Here is a 20,605-nt window from a genome sequence, read left to right as displayed (position 1 = left end):
GCCCCTTGGATTTCTAACGGACTGGCCTTGGAGTGAGGGCATAGCCCACACGGTTGGAGCCCAGGCCTTGCTTGTGTAAGGCCCCGAGTTCAACCCTCACCACTGTGTCCCCCAGCACCAACTGGTGTGGTCCTGGTGTCCGAGCACTGCCATTCTGTCTACTGTCCGGTATCTGCCACCAAGACAGGCAGCTAGTGGGTCTACCGGTGGTCATAGGCCCTAGCTCTGCTAAATATATAAAAGATTATAATTTTTTATTATAAAATACATAAAAGATTATGTATTTCCTTATATATAAACACCCCTCGATAAATAAAAAATTAACATGCTCTGGTATCATCCTTTTAGTTTTTCTTGGTAACAGATGTTGTATCTCCTCTCATAACAGATCACAAAATCTTCATTGTTATGGTTGTAATATGTGTGTGTTGTGGATATATGCGCTTATTTTATTTTTGGTCTATACCTGCTAGTGTTCAGGGATTACTCCTGGCTCTGCACTCAAGGGACCACTCCTGGTAGTGCTCAGGAAACCATACTAGGATGCCAGAGATGGAACCAGCGTCAGCCATGTGCAGTGCAAATGCCCTGCCCGCTGTACTACCACTCTGGCCCGTGTGTGTGTGTGTGTGTGTGTGTGTAAGTGCACAAATTCTAAGTGTACAGCTCTAAGACATCATTATGTGAAAACATAATGATGTAGCCAGGTAAAGACAGACTTTCCCTGATCTCCACGACTTCCATCACCTTTTTTTTCCCCTCCCCTTTTTCTTATGTCAAAGGACACCGGTTTACAGTATCCTTTAAGATTTCTGTCCCTTGGGTATCTGATCATTGTATAATCAAACCCAAGCACAAAAAATTGTAAATCTACAACTGTACCTCATGGTGTTTCACAAAAAAAAAAAAAAAAAGATTGGAGCAGAGGTGACATAGGGTCAGAGGTATAGGATTTTGAGCACTTTAGTGGGGGGTGTGAAGTCACCTTATACATCATTATCAATTTGAACATGTTTACAAAAAAAAAAAAAAAAAGATTTCTGTCCCTTTTCTCCCCAGCACACAAACACCTGCATTGTGCTGCTCACGCACTTTGGCACAACCTTCATTTATTTTTTGACCTTACCCAGATTACCAATGATTCTTTCAATTATCTTATTTTTAAAATTTTTTTTTATTATTAGTGGATCACCATGAGATACAATTAGAGTTATAAACTTTCATGCTTGCGTTCCAGTCACACAATGATCGAGTACCCAACCCTCCACCAGTGCCCATTCTCCACCACCAATAATCCCAGTATCCCTCCCACAACCCCCATCCTATCCCCACCCCCTCCTGCCCCACCCTGCCTCTGTGGCTGGGCACTCCCTTTTGTTCTCTCTCTCCTTTTGGGTACAACCTTCATTTAAGGAAAAACAAATTTTTTAAAGAACAGAAAGTGAGGGAAAAAGGAGAAACAAGAACAGAGAGCCTGGCTCCTGCTTCTCTTTCTCAGGCCCTATGAGAGACGTCGGATCCATGGCCCCTCTGGGAGTGTTTCCCAGCAAGCTGAGCCCTCCTGGGGTCCCCGTGACTCTGGGGGATGCAGGGGTGGAAGTGTCCAAAACGGGTGAAAAGAGAGGGTAGGCATACAATGAGGGGTGATCCTCAGGAGGAAGAGGGGACACTGAAAGGTGAAGAGGTGTCAAGCACCAAGCCCTACAGTACTGTAAGCCACAGGGTGGAAAGTTATTTCAAAGTGTCTTAGTGGGTGGGGGGGGAGGGAGAGGGAGAAGGAGGGTAGGAAGGAAATAGGACCACTGGGGGGAGGGAAGCGGACTTTGGAGAGCAGGGATGGGTGTTGAAACATTGTATCCCTGAAACAAAATCATAAATAACTTGGGTAATTTAAGGTGAATTACAAAAAAATAAAAAGGAAAATAAAAAAGAGGTAAAAGAGGTGGGAGCTGCTGAGGGGCAGCTTGGGGGACTCTGGCAGGTTAAAAAACAGTCATTTCACACCCCTTAGAGAGGTTTTCACCTAATTAAATAGTAAACAATAATTTGTTGAATCGAATATCAACCACCAGCAGTCCATTCTGGAGGTGCCCACGGACCTCGTGGAGAGTCATTTGCTCTGAGGTGAAGTGACAGGAACTCATTGTCAGGCTTCTTACACCCTCTCCACTCACCACCCTCCCTCCCCCCCCCCCCCCCCCCACACACACAAGAAATGTGACACTGGAGCAAAAGCACAACGGGGTAGGGCATTTGCCTTGCACGTGGCCTACCGGGTTCGATTCCCAGCATCCCATAAGGTCCCCTGATCACCACCAGGGGTAATTCCTGAGTACAGAGCCAGGAGTAACCCCTGTGCACTGCCAGGTGTGACCCAAAAAGCAAAACAAAAAAAAAAAAAAAGAAAAAAAAGAAAGAAATGTGACACACACCAGAAGCCTGGGGCTCACTGAGTTTAACTTCATCTTTGCTCAAGGCCTGTTCAGAAACCTTTTTTTTCATTGTTGCCAAATCTCTCTCTCTCTCTCTCTCTCTCTCTCTCTCTCTCTCACACACACACACACACACACACACACACACACCCTACCCCACTTACTTCTGTGAGCAATGCAGTCCCCACCCTCCCTGTAAGCAGAGCACTTCTCTCGGTCCCACCCAGCAAGGGACCCTGTGCCCAAAGCTAGCGCTGGCTGCTGGCAATGCACCTGGCTGTGGGCAGCTCTGTGGCTACCATGCCAGTGGTCAGGCTCCACGCTGGCAGGAAATGTCCCTTTTCCTGAGATGCACGACGGCTGAGCGTGGCCCAGACTGAGTGCAGGAGTCTGTCGCTTCATGCTGACTGTGCGGGAGGCAGCGCTGGGTGGGGCTGGGTGTGTGGGATGGGGGTGGGTGGAGGCTGAGGCCTCAGCAGAAGACTCAGTGCTCTAGCTGGCTCTGCCGGGCTGCTCAGACCTGATGGGGCTGGAGCCAGCAGGCAGTGCTAGGGATGGCCCCTGGGTGTCCCCACGGAAGACACGTGCACCTTCTCCCCAACTACTTTAAATTGTGTAGGGGCCACATCGAGCAGAGCGCAGGGTATACTTCTGGCTTGGTGCTCAGGGGTCACTTCCAGCAGTGCTGGAGACCAAAGCCCTTTGAACCATCTCTACGGCCAATATCTGGGCTTTTTTTTTTCTTTTTGGATCACACCTGGCAATGCACAGGGGTCGATGCTTCAATGCTCAGTGGTTACTCCTAGCACTGCAACTCAGAAATTACTCCTGACAGTGTTCAGGGGACCATATGGGATGCTGGGAATTGAACCCAGGTCGGCCGTGTGCAAGGCAAACACCCTATCCACTGTGCTATCGCTCCAGCCCCTGCCTGGGCTTTTTAAACAAACAAAAACATGTAATTGTTGATTTTTCAAAACTCTTCTAAAAGAAATTTTTTTGGGGGGTCTGAGGATCCAACCCAGGGTTCATATACCCAACACATGTACAATTCTGGTAAATTACACGCCACTCTGAAATTATTTCTTGGAGGTTTTGGGCAACTGGTGGTTCTGTGCTCAGGGGTTGCTCCTGGCAGGGCTCAAAGCCAGGCCTCCTGCATGCAAAGTATTTGTCCAGCCCACTGAGCCCTCTCCAGCCCCTAATTTTATACCTGATCCTTCTACCATTGAGTTCTTTCCAGCCGCTAATATTATAGCTGGTCCCTCTATTTTCTGACATTGTGAATGGGACCCTAATTTAAACAATGGGTTGAAATGATTTCTTCTAGTAAACTATGATACAGATAAAATGTTTCATGTTTTTTCCTAACCGCAGTAGAAAAGGAGAAAGTCAGTATTTCCTAGAAAACATCAACACTAAACACATTTTAAGACATTAAAGCAAAGAAGCCTGACACTTTAGACAACTGAAGTCTGCGTGTTGACATTTTTTTTTTTGAGTCACACCCTATGATGCTCAGGGTTACTCCAGGCTCTGCACTCAGTAATCATTCCTGGTGCAGCTCTGGGTACCTACGAAATGCTGAGGATTGAGCCCAGGTTGGCATGTGCCTTACCTGCAGTGCCATCTGCCATCTCTCCAGCCCCCATCAGAGAGGTGACTCCTGGGTCAAAACACCAGACAGCAACCTCTTCATTAAATTGCATTTTCCTCTCTTCATCCTGAGACTGAACTTTGTTCATTCTGCCCCTACAAGTCCCATACATACTAAGTCACCTTCAACAAGCTTCTTCTCCTCCCCATTTTACAGCCCATTAACCACAGAGTGGGCTTTGTTTATGTTATGTGTGTATGTGTGAGGGGGGAGTGTCAAGGAGAAGTGGATTTAGGCCACACTCTGGGGTGCCAAGGGCTATTACTGCTTCTGTGCCTGAGCACAGAAGACTGACCTCTGGTGGTGCTCGAGACCCTGAAACGCTGGAAATGGAACTGCAGCACTCTAACCACTGCTCTCTCGCTCTCTCTGGCCCCCAGAATGGGCTTTATTTGTAGAGAACTTAGTGCATCCCTGCCATCTCTCCCCTCCTGCCACTACAGGGTTCAGAATTCCACTTTACTGTATCTTCCAGCAGTCCCCACACAGGCTTCAGACCAAGCAATCTAATCTCAGGGCTGTGCTTAAAAAAACCTTGTGCTAAAAGATTGAAAGGTGCCATACCACAATGTTAACAACAACAAAAAAATTTTTTTGCATCGAACAGGCCTTTGTTTATTCGAAAAATTATTTTGCGCCAGCCAATATTTGGCATAAAGCACCTCTACCTCTCTCAGCTGGAAGAACAATTCTGTGTATTGGGGTTTTCAAAAAATTTCCTTAATTGTGCTTCTTGCCCCCCTCCCTTTCTGTTTTGGTGTCAACGGTGCAAATATCCATTATTTTACATCTTTCGTGCTCATCCTTCCCTGTTTTGGCAGGAGGGAATGTGGAATGTTTTGTCCTGATGCAAATGCAGTACACTCCGATTGTTTGAAAATTTCAAGAAATACACTGCCTTAAAATGACTAAAATGGGGGGAAGGGGGGAGTGGTGGGAGGGATACTGGGAACACTGGTGGTGGAGAACGGGCACTGGTGGAGGGATGGGTACTAGATCATCGCATGACTGAAATGTAAGCACAAAAATGCATCTCATGGTCATTAAAAATAATAAAACGACAAGAACAGCCTCCAGCACAAGCTAAATTGAACCCCCTTTGATGATTCAGGGCTCAAGGCATCAGAAAAGCCATATTTGCTCCACACAGGATCCCAAACTACCACACGCAGAGAGAGGACACATCAGAAACAGGGCAGCAGCGGGTTCAAAGGCAGGACCCAGGAGTGAGCCCTGGCACTGAACTCTCATGAGCAACAAGAACAGACCCCAAATCAAAGAAAACTTGGAGGAGCACTCATGAGGTGCCTATGAGGGAAGCCCATTTTCATGACCATGCAGACTCGGACTGAGGCCTGACACTCACATCTCAGAGTCCTGTGTGGAGCAGTGAAACACCACCCTCCAACACCCCCCTCCCACCCCCGGTATCTGGGACACTAGCTCCAAACAGGATTGGGTGGGATGCACAGCGATTCCCAGCACTAGGAGATTTCTAAATCTCCATTCAATATGTTTCTCCTGGGGCCAGAGAACTAGTACAGTGGGTAGGGTACTTACCTTGCATGTGTCTGATCTGGGTTCAACCCCTGGCATCCCATATGGTTCCTGAGCCCAGCCACGAGTGATTCCCGAGTGCAGAGTCAGGAGTGACCCCTGAGCACCACTAGGGACTGGGTGTGATTCAGATACCAACCCACCCCTCATCCGCCAATAAAAGATGCAGAGGTGTGAATAAAGCATTCCCAAAACACATACAATGTCATTGCCTCAAAATAATACATACACTTCTCCCTCTACACGGGTCCCCCACACCCCACTGTTCTCACGCTTACTCTTGTCTCTGTGCTCAGGGATCACTCCTGGTGGGATCGACCCTGGATCATCTGCATGCCAGGCAAACACCCAACCTGATGCACTCTCTCTTAGCCCTGCAGATTCTTGCTCTTGACCTCCTTGCTGGTCATCGAGTGAGAAAGACAACTGGGTCTCTGCTCCTCTCTGGCAATGCTCAGAGCACACAGCACACTCTGCTCATGAGTGCAGCAGCTTCCTTCTAGTCATCGTTACTCTGGCTAGAGCAGAACTGGGTCCCAGCCGGCCACAGAACTGAGGAGAGGGAGCCCAGGAGCATGGCGTCTCTAGTTCAAGTCCCTACTTAGAAACGGGGGATCGCCAGCTGCCACTCAGTGGCCACCAAAGGCCACATCCCTTCCGCAGCTATCCCCAGCAGTGTCCCCTCCTCACCACGGGCACCACTGTGGTCCCTCTCCCTTACGCCTGCCACACTTACACAGATTGGGTTCACCAAGCGGATTTCAAATGCGCATTTCTTTAATTTAAAAAATATACACAGGAGCAGTCATGTGTCTTACATAGGAATATATACATTAACAGAGCCGATTTTAAGAGTTTTCCAAAACCCTAATATATCAGTTTGAAATGTATAAATAAAATCAGAGTGGTTTAAGTTAAAGTAAAATCCCTGAAGCTACTGGACATGATAGGATTGTTTCCAAAATCAAATGAACAGAGAATATGAATATGGTTTGTGTTAAATACAGTTTATTGTTAGCTTTATTGCCTATAGTCTATAAGATGCAACTTTATTGTGCCTTTGCAAACAGGATACATTTCTTTAAAAACTGATCCAAATGTTCCATACATATAGCTCTATATGATAGATTACAGTGCAACACTATTTTTGTTACATAATTATAGAAATACTATAGAACCCAAGAGCACAGGGTAAGCAAAAGAAATACAATCCTGAGCCATCTGAACAAGATGATTGGGTGAAATCTTTTAGTGTAAGTTCAGAAACACAGAGGAGAAAACAAAATACATGCGCACTGCAGCTGTGAGCAAGATGCGTGAACCGGCTGTTCCGAGAGGCCACGGGGCAGTGGTGAAGTCTCAACGCATGCGCACTCACTCACAAGTCCGCTCTCCCTGCTTCCCTCCCACCCCCATACATTCACTCCCGTCCCCCCTTCCCCAAACAAAATATCAGGCACTGAATCCTAGTAAATCCCATATCTGCCTTGCTGGAGAGCGGTCAAGTGACTGGCCAAGTCAGAGCGCGGGGCCTCCCCACACCACGAAGCAAAGCCTGTGCTCTGAGCCAAGTCCAGCTGCTTCTGTCTCTTTGGAAGCTCAATACAGTTGCAAACTGTAAAGGGAAAGGTCTTGAGAACAAAACTTTTTTGTTTCCTCTCCCTGTGTCTCAAAGTTAAAAGTCACAGCGGAAAACTCACTCTAAAACTAATGGGCTGCTTCACCTGCAACTGAAAGAAACGTGTCGTTTTATTTTTGGTATCTATTCCATTGGTGTTCACTCAGAACAGTTCATGAAGACTTACTTACTTGTAGCTGCTTCTGGTACTACTGTACCACATAAAACCTGCCACCGCTGGGGTAGGCTTCTGAAAACACCAAACCGCCTCTGTGATCCTTGCAGACATTCCCGCAAGGCCACAGGATTCTAGGGTCACCAAAGATAATACACGTAAAGTAATGAAAGGTATTTGGTCTGTGTCTTTGCTTGACACATTCTGGTGATGAAGCTACCCAACCATGCTTCCACGCCTTCCCTGAAAATAACCTGAGTCTGCTAACTACACAGACTGACCAGTGTGACCGCCAGTCTACTTAGTCAGAGGTTGAGCTGGAAAACCAGAGAGTTAATGTCTACCAGCAGCTGTCTTGTGCATGTAATAAGAGGTCTCAGTTTCTGCAGTTATCTACTGTCCCAAAGGCTGAGATCATTGAGGTGGTGGTAACTCACAGCATGGAGAACACTCAACTCAAACTACAGAACAGGTGGGACTACCCGGAGTGAAAAAAGGATCCTCATTCCCCACGTCATACGTGGGTTTTAGTGTCTCTGTATACATCAGCCACTATGGAAAAACCAAAATATTTACTTCATAACTCTTAATTTCAATTAACTGCTCATACACTACAAAATACTCACGCACCCTATGAATATGAGGTGACTCTTTTCTTCAAAGTCCTTAAAAATCAAGAGGCACCAATACCCGTTCATTGTTGTATTAGAAGTCTCATAATCACCATTAAAACAAAAGCAATGGCATTGTGATGATCACACAATGGAGAAAGAAGACTGAAGACAACCTTAGCCACTGTACTTCAGCTTGAACAGAAGCACAGACGCGCTGGCTACGGCAGTCAATGGATGTGACAAGAAGGTCTAACTGATTCCGCGTAGTCCCATGGTCTTTGTCCATGACCCAAAAACTTCCTAGGAACTGCTTCCATTAGGAAACCACTCAGAAGTCCTGTTTTCTGTGGATAACCTTAAGGAGCCTTCGCTTTACTGTGAACTTTGGAAAGTGGAGGAGCGTGGGTCTCAGCGATGGCGTGGCGGCTGGTCTCCACTGTTGGCAAGTTCTTCCAGAGGTGGGGCACGGCATGTGACTGTCGCTCAGCATCTTTGGTCTGATCTCTCCAAATCCACCCCTCTTTCACATTCTGTCTCCAATGAGCTTAAAGTCCATGCATTTAGTTGAAGGTCACAATACATCATTTTCACGTTAAATGATCAGCTCAATACGAAGTTTAGGCCCTAAACTCTGCCCAGTGGGACTATAAAAGACCTTTCATGGGAAGCTGTCAAATCAAACATGTCATTTTTTTAAAAAAAGTTTTATTAGCTGCACAGAAAACTGTTGTCAACAGGACCCCCCCGCACCCAACACTGGGACAGGAAAAAGCAGGAGGCTGTTTCTGTCTTTGAAAGTGGCCCAAGGCAAGTGTGTGATATGTCCGGCCACCAAAATATTCACCGCCAGCCTCTGTTCACACCTCATGTGACACCTGAATATTGTGTAGGTGTTCTGGGTGGAAAGGTGAGAAATTTGGCTTAGCAAAAAGGAAAATGGGGGGGGGGGGGGGGGGAGTAGATGACATTCTGAGTTTTAATTCAAAGGGGGAAAAATAAATAAATAAATGATTACACCATTTTTCCAACCTCAGACAGGACTACGTGGAATCTCTCCCTTCACTCTGGGCAAAGAGCTGCACTTTGTTCTCTTTCTTCAATTGCCTGAGTGGTCAGAGTGGGAATTCCAACAGGAAAGTAGGAAGCTACAGCAGAAGGTATGGTGCGGCCAAGATGAGCTGGATGAAGCCTGTTCTGAGCCAGGCTGAGTCCTGGCCCAGCCCCACGGCATGCAGCAGGCCCCAGGTACACTGAGCACCTGGCGGCAGCCTGCCCTGTACACCAACACCGCTGCGCCCAGGAAAACACTCAGGACAAACCATGCAGCTGGCAGAAAACTGCATGTGCTGCCGGTTTTTAATTCAGTCAGCACCAAACCCTCACCCCCCAATTGTAAAATGTGAAGGGTTTCTCTTTCGCTTCTGTGTTTTTTGTTTTATCATGGTCAAGAATGTTTTCCTCTGTTAGTATTCAGTTCCACAACTGTTGAGATAAAGTTGCAAAATATTTGGTGGTTTCCACACAACACTCTTCTCCTACTGAAGTAACTTCATGGGTTTAAATCAGAATCAAAACCTCCCACAGAGAAAGACTCTTACACATGGCTATTCCCAGACAGTGCATTCAATGAAGATACCTCCCGAGAAAAAAGATTATTATCCATATCCATAAGAATAATATAGATTCACAGTCAATGAGATGATACACTATGCAGGAGAGAGGCATTGAACAGTATACTATTCAAATACAAAAAGAAGAAAATAGCAATAAGCATATTCCGCACTACAGAAAATTTGCTAGCTTCTATGACATGAAGGATATAAAGTGAAAAGTCTGGCAACTGCATTTTAGGTCTGGAACATGCTTCCCTCCAGATATACAATATCCTGATGCTGGTGCATACACACACACTCACACACACACACACACACACACACACACACACTCACACACACACACGTGTGCGCACACACATCATCACTGTGTCTGCAAAATACAGGTGCAAGACAGAGTTAAGTCCTAGAGGCAGAGTTCAGAGAACAGGACTACCAAGACTAGAAGAGCAAATATCAACTTAACACTTCTAACTTCAGAATTTCATTTTATTGAACACACTTCAAACAAGCACCTCTCAGCAATAAAAGCAAAGAAACAATAGTGCCCCTTCCGCTCCGACCTAGTGGAAGGCTTCTCACAACCACCTGCTGAAGTCAGAGTGGCGTTAACAGGGCAGCCTGCTGGCACCCAGGCAGGGCTCAATGCAGGCAGGCCGACTCCGCTGGGAGCCGGAGCAGAGGGAAACATCAAAAAGCAAACTGGGATTCTATCACAGCTTTCTTCCTTAAGCAAAAAAAAAAAAAAGAAAAAAAAAAGAAAAGAAAAAGGCCAATTAGTTTTAACACAATTCAGTTTTTTCCTCAAGCCTTTTTCTGAAGAATTTTCATTTAATTGTGTATATACAGAACTGGAAATAAAACTTTTCCACAAACATTCTCAAGGCTTACAATTATCAAGAACGTGACAAAAGTAAAAGCAGGAGAAATAGTAAACACATGGCAGGGAGGTCAATTTCTGTTTCTGCTCTTAAAAAGTAAAAAAATCACCATATAATTCAGTACAAAAACCTGCATTGAATGACAACTGCTGGTGTAGTTACTTGATCAGAAATGAAGACCAAGAATAGAATAAAGCCCTATGATAATATTCATCTGAAGCACTCCCCTCAGTGTATGTGAACACTAAAATGTTGGCAAAGTTTCTGGAGCATTAGCTTATATCAACACGGGAGTCCTTGGTTAGCTGCATTAAATGGAACATTCTCTTCTGAAATGCACCCAAAATTCAGTTTCACTTACAAATTGCTAAAGTTATTTCTTCAGAAAAATATCTGCTTGGCATCTCCTGGACTTTGTTCCATTGGACAATACGGACATTTTAATCTGAAGACAAGAAAAGAGAACAACACGAATCAAGGCAAAGAATCAGCCGGTGGCACTCAGTTTTCATCTAAATCTAGAGCATCTTTAACGGACACAAAGGCTCACATACAGCTATGTTTTGCTTTCTTCGATTTGCAGTGCCTTTGCTTCACTTCAGAGTCAAGTTTCCACAGGGTCACAAACAACATCCAACCAGAATCCTAAACTGAAGGTTTTTTGGGTTTGTTTTGTTTTATGGACCATACCCAGTGGTACTCAAGGGACCAAAGGGAATGCCGGGGATGGAACCCGGGTTGGCCTCATGCAAGGCAAACGCCCCACCCGCTGTCCTATCACTCCAGCTCTGAAGGCTCTTCTTCAGTAGAAATCAGTGAATTTGTCTCATAGAACAAAAACAATTTTACTGAAAATCGCTTTCACAGTTTCAGATGGGAATCCTATTTTTCTAATTTTCAGTTCACACTTGTCTCTAAGTGACTTGCCACAAACCTGATGCCAGCTGCCAAGACAAAAAAATCTCCTGCAGTCCAAAAGAGCTGCCTACATGCACTGTACTGGGCACACAGAAGCAAGAGCTGTGTGGTTTGAACCAAGACCAAGAGCTGGCACCAGCTCGATCTGCCATCCAGGGCCGGGTACCGTGCAGAAAGGACACCTGTAAAAGTTCCGACCTCTGAAACGCAGGACTTCAACACGAGTCTGAATAAACATCAATGAAAATATGCTGACAGCTACAAACAGGATCCCAAACGTTCTTAAGGAGTTGAGCTCACTACCTGGAAAAATCATGAACATCTCAGACCTCTGCTTCAACAATTTGCATTCTAGGGCTGGATATGGTGCAGGCATAGGTGTATCTCAAGGCTGAGTCACAGAAGTTCAATGAAATGTTCAACTTCTAAGTTCTAGCTACCTTCATTTATTCTCAATATCTCTTAGGTTCCCCGTGTTCCAGAAAAAAACATTATTAAAAAAAATTTGGGGGGTGGTGGAGAGCACACTGCAGTGTGCAGGGGCTCCTCCAATTTGTGCCCAGGGGTTACTCTTCACAGTGTTCAGGGGACCCTATGTAGTCCGAGATCGAAGCTGGGCCTCCAGCATATAAAGCATGTGCTCCATCCAGTCTACTGAATTCTCTCTCTCCCCCCCCCCACCTTACTCTCTCCCTTTCTTCCTCCCTCCTTTTTCTCCCCCATGCACTCTCTCTCTCTGGCCCCTGAAAATTTTTTTAGTCACATTTTAAAAAGTCAGACACTTACTTGCTACCATTGAACATTTTATTCAGGGCATCTCTTGATATAATATGACCACAGACCAATTTCATGGGAGGATTGTTATCTGTTGTTTGTTGACGAAGAATAGGACAGGCAAATATAGAGTGATACCAGCACTTTTTACCAAGATCTACTTCAATCTGTTAAAAATAAAAAAGACAAGTTAGATCTCACATGCTAGCATGTATGGAACAGCAGAGACCATTTGTCTCATCTCCTCTGCAAAACAGAACTTCCTATCAGACTTTTCTAGCCAGCTCAAAAATGGTCAATCTTAGGAATTCAAAGTATTACTTCATAATTCTAAGCTAAACCTCAAAATTATTCAACACTACTTCCAATCAAACTCAGACTCACAATCAAAGGCCAAGGAAATGCTCCTGTGGTCACATTCAAATCTGTTATAACATGTCCAAGAGCAAAACCCACTGGAAATCTAACTGCTCCATAGCATTTAGCTCAATGATAAAATTCAGTGTAACGATTGCATGGAATATAAACCAAACATGTGAGCTTCCCAAATTTTGGTTTAGTGGTCCAAAGAAACACCTAAAACAAGGGCCTCAAGTGGAAGTTTTGGCTGGACTTCTTATGAAGGTCCATCAGAATCATGACACTATCTATTAAAACAATTATTTTTGTCAACTTAAATGTAACCACCCCCCCAAAAAAAAAACCCCTATGAAATCCCCTATCAGGACAGTTAGCATGGGACAAAGGCTCTATAAATCTAAGTTCTACTTTCTTTCCCAGCGATCAAAATATCTGTTATGCAAACTCTTTGAAGAAAGAAGGTAAAATGAACAGAAAGTATGTCCTGACCATCACCTACCACTGTTCTATAATCCTCACATACGGGCTTTTGAGGAAGATTCTGGTCTCAGTTTGCTCTGTCAATGAGGGTCCAAGGTGCCTGCAGTGGAACTGGGAAAATCAGGCACTTGCAGGCACCCACCTCTGCAAAGTCAGTCAATGCTCAAACGAGCAGCACACAAGCCGGGGTGCTGCGTGTGTCCTGACCACACTCAGGTCGGGGAATGCACCTGTGCCTCTGATCAAACCTCACCTCTGAGGACAAGCTGTAGCCACCAACTGCCAAGAATTACAGCTGGAAAAACAAGGCAATGGCACATAACCCTGCAGAAAAGCAGCAGAGAGCCAAGTACATGGCCCTTCAGGGTCTATGACACAACAGTGACAGGAATGACTGATCATTCCAGGCAAGCTTTCATGCTGACTCTCAGAGGCCCCGTGGAGACACAGGGAACCATGACCTTCCTCCTCCACATCCTGGTGATTATGGCAGCAAAATCTGAGGACTGATGTGTCCCATATTATCCTAAGCATACCTATGTCAGAGAGATGACTTTAATTAGCAGCATGTACTTACTCTAACTGGTATTAGAAAAATATAACCAGTCCAAACCATCATCTCATAAATATCAATGCTTAAGGTAAAACTAAACAATTAAAAATAAATAATAAATAAAAATAAAATCCCACTGCTTTTCCGTTGTAAAACTATCAGAGCATGAGAGGACTACCAGCAGAATCCAGACCTTACAATTCAGAGAGCAGGGGGTCTGGGGAGAGCACAGAGGCCAAAGTGCCTGCCTTGCAAGGCCAAAGCCCGTGAGGCGAAGAGCTCTAACTCCGGCACCGCCCCATATGCCTGAGTGCGATCTCCTGGCTCTGCTGCCGGGAACCCCAGGGCCACAACCAAGTGTGTGACACCTCTGCCACCTGGGACCACGGGTGCAAGCAATGCAGCCAAGGGTGAATGACCTCCAGTCATTATGCCATTAGCAGCAGAAGGAAGGGAAAGGAAATATGTACACTTTTTAAACACATTTTTAAATGGCAAGATAAGCATGACCACCATATTCTTTCAATGGTAAGAACAGTGACAAAACCAAGAGAAGAGTAGAACTCACCGGCAGTTCATCTTTCTGGTTCCAGACTCCAGTGCACTGCCTCTGCTCAATCACAGCTTTGATGTTAATTAAAGCTGGCAGCGCCACACAACCTGCTGAGAAACTGGGCACGCAGAGGAGGGAACGTCAGGGCCAGGCCCGGTAGCAGACAGCGTGGCCTGGGAAATGGCAGTCCCTGCTGATTTTCTGCCTGGAGGGCCGGCCCCACTGCATCCGGCACGGCGCACTCCACCTGCAAGACCAGTGCTACCCCCAAAGGCCTTACAGTCAAGAAAATGAGCAGGGTGTTTGCTGCTCGGCAGCCATTCATCACACTCGGCATGAACATTAACGGCATTCCTCTTTTCTTGGGGGTGGGGGCGCACCCACCAGAGCTCAGGGCACTGCATCGTGCCAGGAATCAAACCCAGGACTCCCACGTGTAAAGCGTGTACTCTGGCTCCTCGACCTTCCCCCCAGCATCACACGCATCAGTGTTTTCTTGCATGGCTCCTCCAGACGCTCGGCCCAGGGCAACACTCATCTCTCAGATCTGCAAGAGCCCCCAGTCTCTGAGAACAATTCAGGACTGTTCTCCGCCCAGCTGCACTCCTAATGAGGCCCTCCCACAGGCAGATGGAACCCTGACAAACTGCAACTAATTCACCTTTAAACAAATAATTCTTGTGGGGCAGGATCCATAATACATCCGAGCAGGGCAAGTGCTTTGCAACGAGGCTAACCAGGGTAGGATTCCCAGCACTTCATACGGCCCAGGAGGGATCCCCTAGTGCAGAGCCAGGAATAAGTCCTGAGCATAGCTGGGGGGGTGGCCCAAAACACTGAAAACAACCCTTGCTACAATATTAAAAATGTTTGTATTGTACCTGTGGCTTTTGGGGAAAGCAACATGGCATGTGCTTTTGGTACACAATGTTACTACACCACACTTAACTCATCTTTGTATCCACACAATGCTGGCACATAGCAGGGATTAAAAACTCTTGGGGGGGGGGGGGGCTGGAGCGATAGTTCAGCGAGTAGGGCAGCGAGTAGGGCAGTTGCCTTGCAGGCAGCTGACCCTGGTTCAATTCCCAGCATCCCATATGGTCCCCTGAGCACCGCCAAGAGTGATTTCTGAGTGCAGAGCCAGGAGTAACCCCTGTGCATTGCCGGGTGTGACCCAAAAAGAAAAAAAAAAGTTAGAATAAGTGAAAAAGTATTTTCTTAAATAGACTGTTAAATCTTTCTGGGATCTCAAATCTCAGGATTATTTTTATGGGTTATAGCTATTGCTTATTGTGTCCGAAAATATGACAGAAATGAAGTATTAATTGAAAAACAGCAAACACATTACATGGTACCATAAATAGCATCACAAAAATAACTATTCTTTACAGAACATAACTTGCTAGAAAAGTGGCACTGTTTTTTTGTTTTAATTTTAACAAATCCCTTCAATGTCTGGCTTAATGGAAGACAGCTGGTTCTTCCTCCCTCTGCATTCAATCTATTTTGTAATTCAGTCTCTTGAAGTAAATGTAAAAACAAAAACCTAACCACATACGGATATGCAGTGTTTTAACTCTTAATAAAAATTTTTGTAAAAATTTATATAATTTCTTGCAAGCCACAATGCCCAAAGGGGTGGAGGAGGGAGGGAGGAAGGGAGGGTTTGGAAGGAGGGAGAGAGGGAGGGAGAGGGAGGGAGGGAGGGAGACAGACAGACAGACAGACAGACACAGAGAGAGAAAAGCACCTGTCATAGAGGCAGGGGTTAGGGGGTGATGGGAGGGAACCTGGGGACACTGGTGTTGGGATATGTACACTGATGGAGGGATGGGTGTTGGAACACTGTATGACTGAAATCCAATCATGAAGAGCTTTGAAAAAATAAAAAATTAGAAAAATCTATATAATTTCATGGTTTTTTTTAAAAAATAAAATTTTATGTTCTTTAACGCCAGACTGATTCTCAAGGAGTAATAAGCTGCTTAAAGTTAGGGGCAAAGTGGAATCTGTGGCATTTAAATTTTTACAGCCCACTACAGTAAAACCTTGTGTCTTGAATGAATCTCTTACTCATGCATGACTTTTGCAAGATCTACTGAATTAAGATCTTCCAAGTGTGAAAACATTTCACTACACAGTACCACAAAAATTAAACAATTAGCATGACCATCAATCCCCACCAACTAGAAAAAGCTATTTAGTAAGGGAAACTGTCAAGTTTATAATGATGGGTAATAACTGCCCAATTTACATTGTAGTTTGAAATTCTGAATTTTATCGTTATGGGAAAAGAAACTATAATACAAGAGAAGCTGTTTTCCTTGATGTGACAAGCTCATTTCATTAAACTGTCCACCTAAACTTGTGTGAATATTGTAATTTCTTTGGGTGATGCCCGAAAGCAAAAACTGTGTCCAAAAAAAAAAGAGCTTGTGTATAACTCAAATAACATAGAGATGCTTTTTTTGGGAAAATCATTACACTTTTAGCATAAAAGGCTTTATACAAACTTTTTATTTTTGGTTACATAAAATATTTTTAAAGTTCACAGGTTGATACTTAATAAAACTAATATTTTTACTATTTCATCGAGAACCACAGAAAGCAATGCTCAGGGCTTACTCCTGGCAGTGCTCAGGGGACCGTATGTGGTACTGTGAACTGAACCTGGGATGGCTGCAAGACAGGTGCCTAACCCGCTGTACAATCTCTCTGACCCCAAACTAATATTATTGTTCCTGCACAAAGGGCTAAGAGCATGCACTGCAGGTGGGAAGTCTAAGTTCAATCCTTGGTACCACGTGGTACCAGGAGCAACTCCCCACCAAGCACCAAGCTCGAAGGAGGCTCCAAGTGCTACCAGGTGTGGTCCCCTAACCAAAACAACTGCATTCTAAAACTGCAAGAGTACGTTGACGAAACAGGAGTGAATCCTCATGGCATTTGGGAATACTACCACAACCCGGCCCGGCTCGCTGGCAGATTTTGAGCACAATGGTGGGGGAGGAAGCACTTCTGTACTGAGCACCCAGCGCCTGTGAATCTGAGGTGGCTTTTAGAAGGGACGTTAGTGTCAAATAATGGCTCCAGTGGAACATTAATAAAAGCATATAAATGATAACCTGCAAAGGTCCCCAACGTGGCGGGCAACTGCCAAATAAGATAAAAATGGTGTGGGAGGACTGGAGCAATAGACCAGCGGTACCAGGAGTAACCCCTGTGCATTGCCGGGTGTGACTCAAAAAGAAAAAAAAAAGGTGCAGGAGGTGAAAGGGGTGCTGCTTCTCCAACCTATGCTAAGGAACAAGCAATTTAACCAACTAATGTTTTTAATGGTTCTGGGCAAATACCAACACTTTGGAAAGGATCTTAGGGCCCACGAGAGGTTCCCAGTCCACACTTTGAGCACCACTGCCCTAAAACAATGTCCTGGCCAATTACAATTACCTTTCAAAATACCAACTGCATTTTGTCTTCAGAAAGACAAGAGCTCTCTCAGCTCTGGATGTCCGGAATTCACTAACAAAACTCAGATCTGGCCCATGCAATGTGTGCGTGCAGTAACAGCAGGGACTAATTTCCATACCTGACACTGAGGGGGGACTCCACGGAGAGCCCCAGAAGGGCGCACGCATCCCGAGTGAAGATGTCACAGATGTCAGCCCACTGGTTGGCATCAAGCAGGTGAACATATGGCGAGTTCTCGATCCCTTGCCTCAGGTAGACGAGACTTCCCATCAAAACCTGGATGTCTAGACAAAAGCAGCAGCAACTTGGAGGTGTGAGTGACCATGCCTGAGACAGAGCTGAGTGCTAGGGAGCGGGCTGAGAACGGAGAGATTACAACTGGCAAAGCCGAAAATGATTTGTTACGAAAATGATTTAAAAGCCAGAGTCCTTGGTGAAGAGCTCTTTTTCCCCCTTGCCAAAACTAAAGACTAGCAGAGAGGGGGGTGGGGTGGGGAAGAAGAACTCGTCAGTACTCCAGCACTGACATCTGGGGGTTTCCTGTGCCACCCCCAGAGAACCCACAGGCATTCTGTTGTGGCAGTAACAGCAGCATGAGGGGTGGGGTGAGGTCAATACGTACAATGCCTTTCCCGTATCTCCTTTTAGTTTACTATGAAAGCCTTAAAAATTCAACTCTCTGGCCTCCTGGTTGAAAGGAGAGCGTTCTACTTCTGTTCTAGTAGCCACCAGAGAGCTTTTACTATGACTATCAACTGCTACTATTTTCATTTCCTAGCTAACATGCATAAACGTTGCAAATAAGATAAACTCAGTAAGTCGTGGCTGTAGGCCTGTTCCAAACAATGACACGTCTGACTTCAGACTCACCTTTTTGATGATTTAGGGCGAACGGCTGAAAATTTTTAGCGTACTGTAGTGCCTCTCGCTGATTCGTAGTACCGCCCATTAACAAGCTAATGAAATAAAGTCTGTGTAGCTTAAATTCCAAAGAACTGTTTTGGGCTATGAGCATTTCTCGATTTGATACCGCCCACCTAGAGAAAAAGCACAACAGATTTCAACTGTCATTAAGAGCAAAGACAAGGTAGGCAAAGAATGACTGGAAACCTAGGAAACAAAAGGATCTAGTCTGCCATCTTGTGGCGCTTGGAGGGAACAACGATCTGTAGGTCCAACACTGAAGAAAACAAGCCAGCATCACAATAGTTATACCTAAAGAGGTCTTTCAGGCAGTGAAAGTGGGGAGAAAATTAAGTAGCGTAACTGTTGTTTCTTAGGAAGATTTCACACAAACACAAAACTGAGGATTCACATGATAATCTGCATATATGGCCAAGCTGGAGCAGGTGTCAGACGTGACGCTTATTCTCCATTCCTGATATCCACTACTCCTTTCCTGTTAAACTGGCAAGTTTATAAATGAAGTCCACATGTCTGCATGGTACCATCTATTTTAAAATTTGTTAGGCTCAAGATTGTATGCCACTTGCTTTGGAATTAAAGACAGTCAATATGGGCATCTTACATACCAAGTGTTTCATTCTCACCTGCAGAAAAAGCTACATAATCTTAATGGGTTTTAGTTTGTTCACGCGCTACATCAAAAAGATTTAGACAAACACTATACAAATGAGGGAAAAATATTCTGCTTTAAATGATACAAAGTTCTGTGACTCAGTCCTCTTACAAGACAAACAACAGTTGGAACAATGATGAGTGGGAACGACTGGTTCAGATGGGTGATAAAACATTAAAGTACAAAATCAATTTTCCCATCAAGTGTTCATGTCCCAAACCATATTAAGATATAGAATCTGTTCAGTATCACACTCTTCTTTAATTGGACCTTTTCTCAGCCAGATAATTACTACCTAGGGGCTGGAACGATAGCACAGCAAGTAGGGCATTTGCCTTGCATGCATGGGTTCGATTCCCAGCATCCCATATGGTCCCCTGAGTACCGCCAGGAGTAATTCCTGAGTGCATGAGCCAGGAGTAACCCCTGTGCATCGCTGGGTATGATCCCCACCCCCCAAAAAAGTTAATGTCCCAAACCATATTAAGATATAGAATCTGTTTAGTATCACACTCTTCTTTAATTGGAACTTTTCTCAGCCAAACAGTTCCTACCTAGCCCAATTCACAACTATTCACAATCTCAACTGGGTATTAATATGGACTGTGAGTACCTCTACAAACTACTAGAGGTAACAGTTATCCACAACAAAATCAACCAACAGCAATCAGGATTCACAGAATTCTATTCGGTGATTCCAACCTTTCCCCCCAAAACAGGCCGCATCTGAAGAAGACTCTAAAGCATTCACACCTTGAAATCAAATCATAAAGCTTCTCTGAAGCCTCAACAATTGAAGAGTTTTTAAAGATTCAGGAAATAGGAGAGAGAAGAGGTTGAAATCCAGAAAAAAAGGAATTACATGTCCCAACTTGGGATGTGGGTGACTGCAAATGGAATGCCCAAATCAAAGTGATGTTTTAACAACACTAATCACCTGGAACTTGAAAATATTTAATTAAAATGAAGTAAGCCCTGGCTCATCCTTGGCACCAAGTTAGTTGTCAAGCTACACCACCAAGTCCTGTAAGCCACACTGACATCAACCAAATATACTTTTTTGGATGCCCAACAACATCAGAACCGAAAGCATAGTCGTATTTTCCAGGCATCTTTTCTGTTAAGGAGTATATTTAAATCAGGCCTGCAGAGAATGGGCTGCAGAGACAGGCTGCATTTGCCTTGCACAAGGCTGACCCAGCTTTGATCCCCAGCACCCCACCTGGTCCCCCAAGCCTACCAGGAGTGATCCCTGAGTATAGACCCAGGAGCAAGCCTTGAGAACTGCTGAGTGTGGGCCATCCTTCAACCCCCAAGAAAAATTAAGGCCACTTACCAAAAGTTTATCTTATCCTATCCCCTGTTCT

The 20,605-nt window shown here is 45.0% G+C and overlaps 1 protein-coding gene across 2 annotated transcripts in view; it reads right to left on the bottom strand.

The window, feature by feature from the left end:
- Window positions 1-6,632: 6,632 nt before the first annotated feature.
- The window catches only part of RMND5A (required for meiotic nuclear division 5 homolog A), a 75,568-nt gene continuing 61,595 nt past the window's right edge, over window positions 6,633-20,605 (bottom strand). Inside the window, exons 5-10 of one of the 2 annotated variants that reach the window (XM_056114755.1) lie at window positions 18,530-18,696; window positions 17,778-17,943; window positions 14,201-14,303; window positions 12,252-12,406; window positions 10,909-10,992; window positions 6,633-10,393 (exon numbers count right to left, since the gene is read on the bottom strand). In XM_056114755.1, coding sequence (XP_055970730.1) covers window positions 10,929-10,992; window positions 12,252-12,406; window positions 14,201-14,303; window positions 17,778-17,943; window positions 18,530-18,696 — 655 coding nt within the window. In that variant the 3' untranslated portion in view covers window positions 6,633-10,393; window positions 10,909-10,928. The remainder of the gene's footprint in view (window positions 10,394-10,908; window positions 10,993-12,251; window positions 12,407-14,200; window positions 14,304-17,777; window positions 17,944-18,529; window positions 18,697-20,605) is intronic. The other variant, XM_056114762.1, reaches the window with a different exon arrangement.

The sequence above is a fragment of the Sorex fumeus genome, unplaced genomic scaffold (assembly GCF_029834395.1).
Source record: "Sorex fumeus unplaced genomic scaffold, SorFum_2.1 ptg000003l, whole genome shotgun sequence".
Taxonomy (NCBI): Eukaryota; Metazoa; Chordata; class Mammalia; order Eulipotyphla; family Soricidae; genus Sorex; species Sorex fumeus.
Note: the sequence above shows the minus strand (reverse complement) of the source record. Positions and strands in the feature narration are given on the sequence as shown.